General features: G+C 40.3%; 1 protein-coding gene across 3 annotated transcripts in view; it reads right to left on the bottom strand.

The window, feature by feature from the left end:
- Positions 1-11,139, bottom strand: part of LOC104145893 (transducin-like enhancer protein 4) — a 109,840-nt gene extending 98,701 nt beyond the window's left edge. For all 3 annotated transcript variants that reach the window (XR_011137378.1, XM_068925254.1, XM_068925255.1), the window contains exons 1-4: positions 10,992-11,139; positions 10,581-10,678; positions 9,569-9,632; positions 8,170-8,214 (exon numbers count right to left, since the gene is read on the bottom strand). Coding sequence is in view for 2 of the 3 variants with exons in the window: in XM_068925254.1 (XP_068781355.1) it covers positions 8,170-8,214; positions 9,569-9,632; positions 10,581-10,678; positions 10,992-11,036 (252 nt within the window). In the remaining variant the exon portion in view is untranslated. The remainder of the gene's footprint in view (positions 1-8,169; positions 8,215-9,568; positions 9,633-10,580; positions 10,679-10,991) is intronic.
- Positions 11,140-12,120: the final 981 nt, after the last annotated feature.

Below are 12,120 nucleotides of genomic sequence, written 5' to 3'. Positions count from 1 at the left end.
TTCTTTGTTGATTGTCTTCTAAACTCAAGCCTGTGTGTGTATAAATATATAGTCATTTCTGTTTACTTTCATACTGGAGCTTCATCTATACCACTGTAAACAACAATATACAATAATCACAAGGTATTAACTTATCAATATTATTATAGTTATCATTACTGTTTATCAATTCATTAAACTTTGTTACTTGCCTGTTACAATTGTGAACTCATTCATAAGGAGTAGGGACACCTATACAACCACTGGAACCCGTTTAGTGTATGGAGCCTGCTGAACTACCTCACCAGGGCAAAATGCCTATCAACTAGTTCAGTCATTCTGCAGAGGCCTCCCAGCACACAATTACAGAAAGATTTTTTTTAAATTTGGTATTTTTTTTTTTTTAAGTAGAGTATGCCTCATGCATTTTCAGAGAACAAGAAATTATGACAAAAGGCACCAACCATACATGTATTTTTAACACCACATACCCAGCTCCCTTGATTTTATTGTGAAACTTTACTAGCAACAAGTGATTATAGGAGAATGCTGGAGGAAAAACTAAGAAGCATGAGCCAAGTGCAGTTTGACAGCTTAAAACTGGAAGGAAAATAAAAAGAACTCCAAATTTATTATTTTTATCTCATTAATTTTAAGCCAATCTCATGATTTCCTGGGGACTGGCATGATTTAACATTTAGAGCTGGCAATACAGCATACCATACAAATACATATCCATAAAGAGATCAATTCAAGTTTATTGTGGGGACTATAACTTCAACTTACCTGACATCTGTGCATTTAAACATCTCAGCCATAACACCACTGTTCAATACCTAAACATTACATACCTGCCCTGGGCTAGGAGAGATGATTCCATATGTCTAAATCTTATGTGCACAGCCCAGAAAATACTAGAGTTTGGCTTAATTTATGACATTTCAATTATATTTTAAAATATATAAATTAAAAAATGTTACAGGCACCTGCACTTGATAATGTGCCAAAATGCCTCCCACTGCACTTAACTATAGTTTGTGTCACCACTAAGACTTGGATGGATAAACAACAAGGGAAATTTTACCTAAGAAGTACTTGAAGCTAACAGTGAAATCGTAAAAGTCACCTTGAACCAAGACAGAAGCTGTAAAAAAATATATAGATATAGACAGAGAGACAAATAGATATTCTTTAAAACTCTTCATATTTTTACATTTAAAAAAAAGACCACTGTTTCGTTCAAACATTCAATTTCTTTCCTAGAATAGGATTACTTGAAGCCCAATCTATCCATACTCAAGAACATTGTGATCAGTTAGTTAATGCAAGTATCCATTCATACTTCCTGTGTTTTGCATTATCATCTTTGTTCTGCTCCCTCTGTGCCTTGTGACTAAGTTGGTTTTCTGAAAGTCAGTGACAACAGATGTGCTCAATCTGTAGACAGCAAAAGCAGTGACTTCTGTAGCAGTTATAATCACTCTGTTCACAAACTGGCTCATGTTTATGATATAACCAATTCTCTAGTACATCCACAAATAGCACATCGTAGCTTCTCATTTAAAATGAATAAATAAGACCAAACTGACAACAGTGAATTCTCAGTGTTTTATGGCCTTAGTATTTGAGTCACAGAATCTACTTCCTTGCTTAAATGAACCAATGGCATGGTATACACAGCGATTGACCAGCGAGAGCATCCTTCACTATGTACAACATAAAAGGTAAAACAGAATCCCTGCCTTGAGGTACTTAAAATCTCAAATATTTCATGTCTGTATCCTTACATTAAAAGTTGTTTCAGTTGCAGAGTCAAGCAGTCAAATATTTTAAAGCCAGATTTAGTTATCTCTGCAGCCTTAATTCTACTTTCCTAATGTCTATTCTGTGCACAGAAATAAGTCCTCTAGGAAAACTGGTAATGAGATCAGTGAGTGTATAACTAAAAACTGCACCATAACGCACATACACAGTGGGGTAGGACCAAGCTTACAGAAACCACTGTAAGCCTCAGACATCCTAGCATCTGAGTACCTCACTTTGAAACCTATCTGCTAACTTTTTTCCTGCATTGAATGTCCTAGGCATTTTTTTTTTTGCCCCCAAAGGGAAAGCAAGTGTTATTATATAAGATGGTGCAAATATTATTATATATAATGGTGACAGAGCTTCCCTCTTTTCCTGTCAGATCCATTGCAGGTGGTAAGCTTTGACTCTTCAGCACAAATCTTACAGTAGAGTTACATTTCTCAGCCATATTAGCTGACGGAAAGAGCTAGTGGCAGTGCCAGGCAGAACAGAAGCCTCTTGGTGTTGAGGCACTGGATGAAGAAAGTCTGGCCCGGGTCAGATTATCTTTCTTCCTTTCCTCCCCCCCACCATTTATCAAAGGAGGTTGGGGATTCCTGCCAGGACAATGTCCCTTATTGCAAAGGATAAAGGAGACAGAGTTTCTTGCAAGAAAAGTTTGCAGTAACTTTTTCTATAATGAAAAGTGTTGGGCAACCCTAGCCATAGGGTCGCCATCAGCTCCCTCTGTAATTACAAGCACAACCATAAACTAACATAGTGAGGTAGCATCATGGCAATTAGCATCTTTCAAAGACAGAAAAATGCTTTTATGTTTAAACACTGTAGAGTACAGCCCTTTGCCAGTAAAAACAGAGCATATGTCTTAATTTAAAAGCATGCTCAGCATGTTTTGTGCTATTTCCTGTGTCTTAAGCATCTGTCTGAATTGCCAAAACAAATAGGGGAAAAATTATGTTTTCCTTTGCTTATGCACAGCAAAACCAGAATGAAATGGAAGTTCTTGTCCTAATATATGTTCTTTTACAGTTGTGGAGGGAAAGATTATTTCAACAGTATCTTGCAGACAAGTGGAAACAGCAAACTTCTCAGTAATTAACAAGTTCTCTCCACAGAAAGGTTGTCTAACATCTATATCATGAAAAAAAAAAGCACAGAATCTCCCTTCAGAACTTAACAGTTATAACAATGCAAAAGGCTTTTGGTTTAACTGCAGAATAATACATTTTTCATAAGCTTTTAAGCTATTCAACTGGCTTAAAGGGCTAAATAACCTAAAACTGGGAAAAACAAGACTCAGTTGTCAAACTGATTTGACAACCTATTTATTTATTTTTATATATTTTGTGACTTTGATAGAAAAGCCACTTGTTTTTCTCTCCCTCCTTAATAGTCCTATGCGAGCTGCAGTCTTCAAAATTTCACTTCCAATCTCTCTCATTTTGAGGTTTCCCAGTTCAGTTCCGACTACCCACTGCCTATATCTCTATTAAATCTTTCCTATTGTTCATAGCAGAGAATAAACTCAGCTAGTATAATTTTAGTTGGGTCTCCAGCTATTCTTCAAATGGAAGACAATATACATTCAACTACAGACTGCCTTAAAAAAAAGTACATACACACACGCATGCATTCACATACCCATTCACACAGAGTCCAGTTCCTTGCCATAAAAAAGTACTTTTTTGTTACATATTTAGCACATAGACCAATTCTCTGTGATATATTCATTTTATGGCCATGAAGATGAAAAATAGTCAAAACTCGGTCCTAAATTAAACAAATAGATTCCCATCTTTACCCTTTTACCAAAATAATTTAATAATGCTTAAGAAGCAAGCGGACTCAAGGCTTGGATGTCATACAACCCATATATTAACTCAGTCAGCAATAAATCTCCCCTTACTCTCCAAGCTCTATACTACTTTCTTAAATAGCTCACTATAAAGCCCCAACCTAATTAAAAACAGCTTTCTTGGCAACAGTGGCCTTGATTTCACTTATTTACACATTAACTGCAGTCTCTGTTTGGCCAATCCAGTCTATTCCCTGCACCACACAGGGCCTTTTATCTGCCCTGGACAGCGTTTTCTCCAGCAGATGAAGTAGATGCCAATTGTTTTGCTGTCGAGCATGGTAAATTAATAGCAACAAATTGCTGAGGGCCCCATCTCGCTGCTCCACCATGCTTCAGCAGTTTTGCTTTATTTGCTCCATGATGGGCAGCAGTCAGGCCTCTTCAAGTCAATTTCTTCTTAACAACCTGCAATACTTTTCAATGGTGAAAATAGAGTCGTTCCTTGTAAGTCAGAAATCAATATCCTATTACCCTTAGAAAAGGCTAAACAAGCAGTATTGGCAATCCACTTGGTACTAGAGGGTATCAGATATAATGCAAATCCATACCACTTCCCTCCTCGTAGTTATTACAGTTTGCTAAAAGGTTCCTAATGCCTTTTATCATCATTTACCATCAACTACTGCAGCTATGATTAGGATATCCTATCAGCTAGTAGAGCACTTTCATTTCTATCCAATTAATATTTTAGCAGCACTCAAATAGTTGTTGCTGAAGTCTCATAATAAAATTTACATGGATTGGACTGAAAGAGGGGGTTTTCTTACTGTGATTTTAAAAAAGTAATTTCATTTATTTTTTAATATCCAGCTTCTTGAAGATCTGAAGTTTCTCTCAAAAATGCTAAAATCCTACATTTTTTCCCTGACAATTAGTTCAAAGACATAGGTTTAACCAAAAAGAATCAGAACTTATGGTCTGCCACCTCCAAAAAGATAATCAAAATAAAAAGTGAATGCTGTATCCTATTTATGTTCTCCATCAGTCCCATTCACAAACGTCTGTTGTCTGTAGCCAAATACAGACACTTGTTTTAAGTGATAATTACAATACCGAATTAAAACCTTCAGAAAGCATGTTTGATTACAGCAATTTAAATAAACTGTTTACCATAACATTAAAACTGCCTAATTTCAGAAATTAAACCGAATGACCAACAACAGCAAGTAGCAATACCATATTAGAAACATAGAGCAGCACATCAACTATTCATTCATAAACTATCCACTGAGCCTCTTAAAAACAAATGTTTTAAAAAAAACAGCTTAGTAAGAAATGGGCATTTCCAGGCCCATTCAAATGCTCACATTTGTTCTAATACTGAAATTTAAAACTGTAGGGAACTATCTGTTCATACTGCAACCCACAATCCCTAACTTTTTGGCTTTTCTTTGGAATGTGTCTATTTTGAAGCTCTATTGATCCTACTACAGGATATCAAAAATTAGATTAATATTTTAGGCTACAACACCACATCACAACATACCCCACATCTTTTTAAAAAAAATACAAATGACTAATTTTACCAGTCTAATGTTATTTACTCAGTTACCAAAATTTAAATTAATTATGTTCTCAAACATAATTGTTAAAAATTGGCAACATTATGCAGACTTAATTAAGATTAAATCCAATTTACTACATGCACTTTAATTGGTACTAATTACATTAGCTTTCCTTTCAGGATGACAAATTCCCCATAGGTTTCACTTTAATAGTCTTCTATCAAAATCAACAGAGGATGACTGATGATGAGCATCACATCACGGGTGGGAAAAGAAATGCTCTTCCTTCTTCCTCCTCCTCCCAGTACACACATACTATCACTGCTCTGTGCATTTATCCTTTTATCAATTTGCTAAGTCACAGAGTCATGACTCCATCACAGCCATTGTTTTCTGTTCCAGTGAAATATTTCTCTAAAAATAAATACTCTGTGGCTGGGAGCAGCCAAGAACAGAAGCTTTAACAGAAAAATACACAAAGGTTTCAAATATCAGGGCCACCAATTACTAGGGTACTTCCAAGGACTCCAGGGAGTCCTGCTCTTGAACCCTTTGAGATGCAAATCTAATAAGTGAATAAACCTGATCTTGAGAACTAGGCCCAAACAGGCAGAAGGGCAACTTCACTGCATTATTGCCTGCTTTCCATTACAAGGGCATCCAGTGAGTACATCTGGAAAAGAAATTAAGAGGAACCAAGGCTGTCTGCCCAGAAAAACAAATAAAGACAGATACGCCTCTGTGCTAAAGTGGAAAAAAAGAAAGAAAATATAATAAGTAGGTGGTTTGCGGTGCTGTCTGTATTTCATAATGTGATAAACTGCCCTCAGGATTTTTGATATGATTGAATTTAGAAAGCTTAAAAAGTGAATCGCTCAATTTCAGCTGAGTACAATTCCAAGATCAAGGAGGAGGAAGAAAAGGGAATTTAAGGTGGAAGGCTAAAAAAAAAACTTCACACACATCAAATGAAACAATCAACACTACATATACAAAAATTGGGCCTTAATGCTGCAATCCTAAAGTAAGATGGGAAATATTTTGTAGTTGCTGAAGTAAAAGAGGAAAGGAACAAACAATTCTGAGGCAACAGAAGGGAAAACATGAAAGATACAAAACTAACATCAGATTTAAGAATGATAGCAAACAAGTTTCTTTCTTGCAATTAATTTGAATGAACAGCTGACAAATATTTGTTTTGCATGAGAGTACAATACTTACATTATTAATTTGAACAAAAGTAATGGTAATGGAAAATGGTGTTTAATTAAAACTCAGTCCTTTGTAATCCCCACATTTATTTGTAACTAACCATTTAATTACTCCAGAATATCATTTAAGCCTCCATTACCATAACTGCATACAGTTTCTGAACTATTTAGAATTTAAAAATTAAAAGGTTTTGGTTTTGTTTTCCCCCCCTCAAAAAAATATAACTGCACATTTCATATGCAAACAGGCTTTGTCCTACATACAGAATTTTGTGGACTCAACTAATCACTGTAAAAACAGAGTATCTAGATATATAAACAAGTCTGACTGCAATGGTTGTCTTCAAATGCCTATGAGAATTTGCTGCGTAGGTGGCCTGTACGGACTCTGGACTTTACAAATTGTTTTTGTATCTACTACTTTAGGTTCTTTTAATAATACCTGAAATAATCTAGCTATTCATTTGAGAACAGCTCTAAAACATCTGAGAGTCAATGAACAGTCTTTCCACTACTATCAGTGACCTGAATCAGGTCCACAGAGTAATCATATGATTAAAATCTGAACAGCTAGATGAACAGTCTTTTACTCTTGACTGTTCGTTAAACAAACTTGTTGAGCCTTTATGGGTAGGTATCACATTCGTGAGTAGTACATTTGAGCTCAACAGGGCTATGTGTGTGCCTGTAAAATAACATATATGTACAAAGTTCCATAGGTTTGGAGCTGCAGATCAAAATGCTTTGAGGCAGGAAATCCTACTATCTTCATATTTGTATGCCATCTAGCACAAATGGCCCTAATTAGTACTGTGGCATTGAGATGCTAATAGGATACAAAATATAATAACATGAAAAAACATGACTTGTATGTCTGCTCTCAACAAGATAAAAAAATCCTATTTCCACAACCCAGAGAAGTTCCAAATCCCTTACTTTGAACAGAAACGCATACAAACCAATTTTCAGATAGGCTTTCTTCTCCCATCCAACCATTTTTTTTATTTCTACAGTTTACACTACCCAGCAACACTGCTGAATTGCTCAACCGCTTGCTAAAATGAGTTGTCAGTATTAAACTCCCCCATATAAAAAGTTTCCTCACTAGAAAAGAGGTCAGATGTTTAATTCATTCTCCTCTAGAGAAGGTTAAAAACACATTACTAAATAAGAAATTCTGATTTACACTATCATGCTCCATCTGACTAATCTCCTGCTAATCATGGCCTAAGCGTTAGACTTCAAGGCACAAAACTGAGCATGCTAACATCCTCATAGAAAGCTCATTTACTCTTTAGAGCTTGAGTAACTAAGACACTATTTTTGGACAAAGGTCCAAGTAAGTAGCTTGAGGGAAATAGGAACATGTCTGTGCATCAATTTCTTTTTGTAGTTCCAGCTTAAATCTGTCCACCTTAACTGAAGGTAACAGCCTTTTTCTATACACAAATACACAATCCTTTACACCTCATATATGTTTATGATGTAGCTATTGTTCCAAAAAGTAAACTTCAAAGGTTAGATAGATCTGAAGCTACAACTCATGTTCCCCTCCCTACTCACATAGGTACTCTCTTTGTAGTAAGACCACTTGCATGTGCAGAGATTACATGGGGAAAGTCAACACAGTAACCTACATAGAACCACGTATCATACACAAGATAGAAGTTTCAGGGCACCACGCAGCACAAAAAACATCCAATGCACTTTAAGCATACAATTAAATCAACTCTCACAGAATACACATCTGTTTTAAGACTGATGGGAGACATTATACAGAATATTCTTACACAAAATATTTGCCTACCTGTTTATGCATCTCTATATTCAACCCATAGGACATCTCATAATACTAAGAAAGAAGAAAAGGCTCGATTAGAACTTGCAATCATGAAAGTCATTCCAAAATTCACTTTGAATCAAACACCATCTCTATAAAGACATACAGACCTACAAAACATTTACTAGCCTTGAAAAAGCTCCTGGAATTTGAAAGAGCATTTCATAGCAACCTTCCCCCCTCCCTTTTTTGCTTTATCTACATTGCTTCTTGTCAAATTTACAAACAGTCATAAAACAAGCAAAAAAACAGACAACAAAAAAAAAGGAAAACAACCAGAGTTAAAGATTAGAAGCAGAGAAAACTCACAGAAAATGCTCAAGATTTTATTCCCTAGCACACGTTAAAAACGCCCAAAAAAGCCCGAAGTGCTTGAAATCAGACACACATATAAATCAGCAATATCTAACAGACTGGTTATTCAATATTTTAAATTAAAAACACAAAAGTGATGCAATTAAATTGCAAGGATGCAAAAAATGAAAGAGCATGGAAATTCAGAGCCAAAACAGCTATTCCATTCTAAATATCTCCTGTTGTGCCTCAGTATCAGAGGGAGCTCAGGTCCGTGTGCAATGTTAGCACCAAACAATCTCCACATCAAAAAAAAGGCAAATGCGAGCCTTAACATCTGCTTGTGTTCTTGGTAAACAGTTTTTTCAAGGTTATTTACTGTTTTTGTAAATGGTATTTGTCACATACATATGGAAAACAGCTAATCCTTCATAGACACACAAGACAGCAGATAGCAAGAGCTCCTCTGGAGTCATCATGATCCATCATATAATTATGTATTTAGAGTTTTCTTCCTATGCAAGTTCTTTAACCAGAGAGGCCACAATCATTGTGGAAATCCCTTTCACAGTTCAGATCCCTGACATTCTGAATTTAGTAAAACAATGAGCCAGCAGCCCAGAAGAAACAGGTTTTCTAGGAAATAGACTTCAGTTTTATATATACATATATAAGATTTTGATTCAACCTCTTCATAGAAAAAAGATTATCCTAAACTGCTTTATGGAGATATGATAGTTGGGAGAAGTCAACAAAAATGAAAACATCATCCCTAAATATATTTAGGAAGTTGTGTGTGCCTTTAAAGGGCTGACCAAGTAATCTATTAGTTTTTTGAAGAAAAATCCCCAATTGCTTAAAACATTAAAAAGCAGATTTCGCATATAAACTAATTGCTACAAACAAGTTATAAACCCCCTGAAATTAAGGATTTATAATGGAAACACTGATGCAACCTCAACAAGAGCAGCATTGCTGTAACCTTTCTGTTCACCTCCAGCAATTCAAATGTATTTCAGTTTCAGTATACCAAGCTAATAGATATTTTGAATTTGTCATGCAGCTTGCTTACCATTACATAATGTCGCTGCATCTCCGTCTTCTCGCTGGCCAGTTTTTCACATTCTAGCTTTAAACTGTTCAAGACAAAAAAGAAAAAAGCATGAGTACTTCATAATGCAAAATTGACATTCTTCTGAGCGCACGTTTGCTCCCCTTTCCAAGCATTTCTCTAATAAACAAATAAAAAATTACATTCCAGCTCCTGCTTGGGAGTTAAGGGTAGAGGTTTGCCCTTTTCCTCTCTCAAGAGATATCGTGCAACATCCTCATCTCCTGAGTGAGCTGTACACAGTACACAGGAGAATATTTTTCTCTGACAAAAACAAACCACTGGTTCACAGAAAATGCAAACACACTGGTTCATACCTGTAACACTAAAGCTTCAGAAGCCACTTAAAATTTCAGAGAATTGTATTTAAAATAAAAACGAGTTTTAGAAACACTTATTGCTTTCATTCAAACCACAGACGAATCAGATGCATATCGCCGCTTAAAGGTGATTGTTAGGCTTTTTTTTTTTTTTTGCTGTTATTTATGACAGAATCGCAAGGCAAACATTGCGGGTGGTTTAAGGGATGCCGCGGCAAACACCAGCTCCCCGGCCGGCCGCTGTGTTTGCCTGCAGGAGCGTGCTCGAAGCCCTGCGAGAGCCGGTTGTCATCGCTGGGCACCAGGCAGCTGCCGGCAGCGGGGCGGCGGCGTTTGGGAGAAAAGCGGGGCATGACCCCGGCCGGCCACCCCAAAATTGAGTGTGTGTTTGGGGGGGGGGGGGGGACGACAAAAACACCAAAAATCCACTTCCATCGCCGGGCATTTGACTCTGGCGAGCGCCCGCCTCACAGCGCTCCTCCCGGGACAGACCGCGGCCCCCGGCCCAACAGTAGGGGCAGCCCGTCCTGGAGGGACCGTTACGGCCCAGGGCGCCCGGCGGCGGCGCCGCCCCTCTGGGGAGCGAGTGAGAAAGACTAGCGCCGGGCGTCGAGCAGCCACGCGGCTCAGGGAAAGTAAACACGAGCCGTTACCTGTGGTACTGTGCCTGCAAGAACTGGAACTCCTCCTTAATCCGGTCGCAGGACTCGGAAATGGTGAATTTAAAGGGCTGCGCTGGCTGATGAGGAGCCTAAAAGCGATCAAAGTCGGTTAATCGCCTCCCCCCTACCGCCCGCTCCTGCCCGCCGCCCCCGGGATCCCCCCCGCCGTCCCCCGGGGCTCCGCAGGCTCCTCGCCGGGCCGCGCCGCGAGGCGTCGCCCCCGTTCCCAACGGCCGTGCCCTTCGCGTGGGGGCTGGGCTCGCGCCACGCCGGAGCAGGGCGAGGGCAACTCAAAGAAGGTAAAGGCCACCACGAAGCCGGGGACAACAATAAGAAAATGGCTACAAGCCGACAGTGTCCCCCCCTCTGCCGCCCTCCCTCCCCCGGGCCCGCCGCACTCACCGGATGCCGGGTCTGGGGGTACATCTTGCTCAGGTCACGAATCATCCAAGCCTGTCAGCGGGCGCGGACGGCCAGAGCAGCGGGGCTCATGGGCTGCGGCCGCAGCGGCGCGGCGGTGGACAAGGGCGCCCCGGCCCCCGCCGCCCCGGGGTTGGCGGGGCACCCCCCGCGGCGGCGAGGCGCGGCGGCGTACCCGGCTCGCGGGGGCCGCTGCCACATCCCCCGGGGGCGCTCAGCGGGCCGGGCCGGACCGGCGGCAGATCCCTGCGGGCGGGCTGCGAGCCCCGGGATGCGGCGGAGCGGGACGACGAGGAGACAGGGAAAGAACTCCCCTCCGCCAGCACCGGCGCACGGCTTACCTAGAGGCTCCCCTCTCCAATTTTTTTTTTCCTTTCTGCAAACTTTTATTGGTCTCGGCTGTTATCCCGCCTACACGCGTTCGAGGGAAAAAAAATAGAGCGGAAAAAAAAAAACAAACTCCTTTCTTTACTAGGAAGAGAGCACCTCCTGGGCTAAAAACGTTTTGCTGTCGGTTTTGCGCCTGTCTCTTCTCCCCCACGCGATATTCACGTCTTCAGAGGTTTAAGTGCAGTAACCTTTTGTCGGGATGAGTTTTTCCTCTTCTCTATCAGCCAGATTTTATTTCTCCTCTTTTAACTTGTTTGGTTTTTTTAAGAGAAGGATGAAAAAATACGGTCCGGGTTGCTTTATTTATTTTTTTTCTTTTTTTTCCCTCCTCCTCATCGCCTTTCAGAAGCTCCTGGAACTGGAAGCAGCAACGCCACTCGGATCGAATCGCCACTGCTGCTCCCACAGCACGCTCTGAGGAAGTGACTTCTTTGACCAAATTTAGCAGCGGTACATCATTAAAATTCTGATACATATTCACACAGCCGGAAGGCCGCCGGCCGCGGGGCAGCCTGGGAGCTGTAGTTCTCCCCGGTCGCGGCCCCCCTCCGTGTGGCCACGCCGCGGCGCCAAGGACTACCCCTCCCACAAGGCACTGCAGCGCCGCCCGTCCCCCCTTGCGGATCCTGCGCTGCTCCGCCCATAAAGGGCGTCGCTGGCGACCAATCAGTGGCGGCTGCACATTAATCGCTGTTCTGTATTAATGCCCATCATTTCGCCG

Source organism: Struthio camelus, chromosome W, assembly GCF_040807025.1.
Source record: "Struthio camelus isolate bStrCam1 chromosome W, bStrCam1.hap1, whole genome shotgun sequence".
In the NCBI taxonomy this organism is placed as follows: domain Eukaryota; kingdom Metazoa; phylum Chordata; class Aves; order Struthioniformes; family Struthionidae; genus Struthio; species Struthio camelus.
Note: the sequence above shows the minus strand (reverse complement) of the source record. Positions and strands in the feature narration are given on the sequence as shown.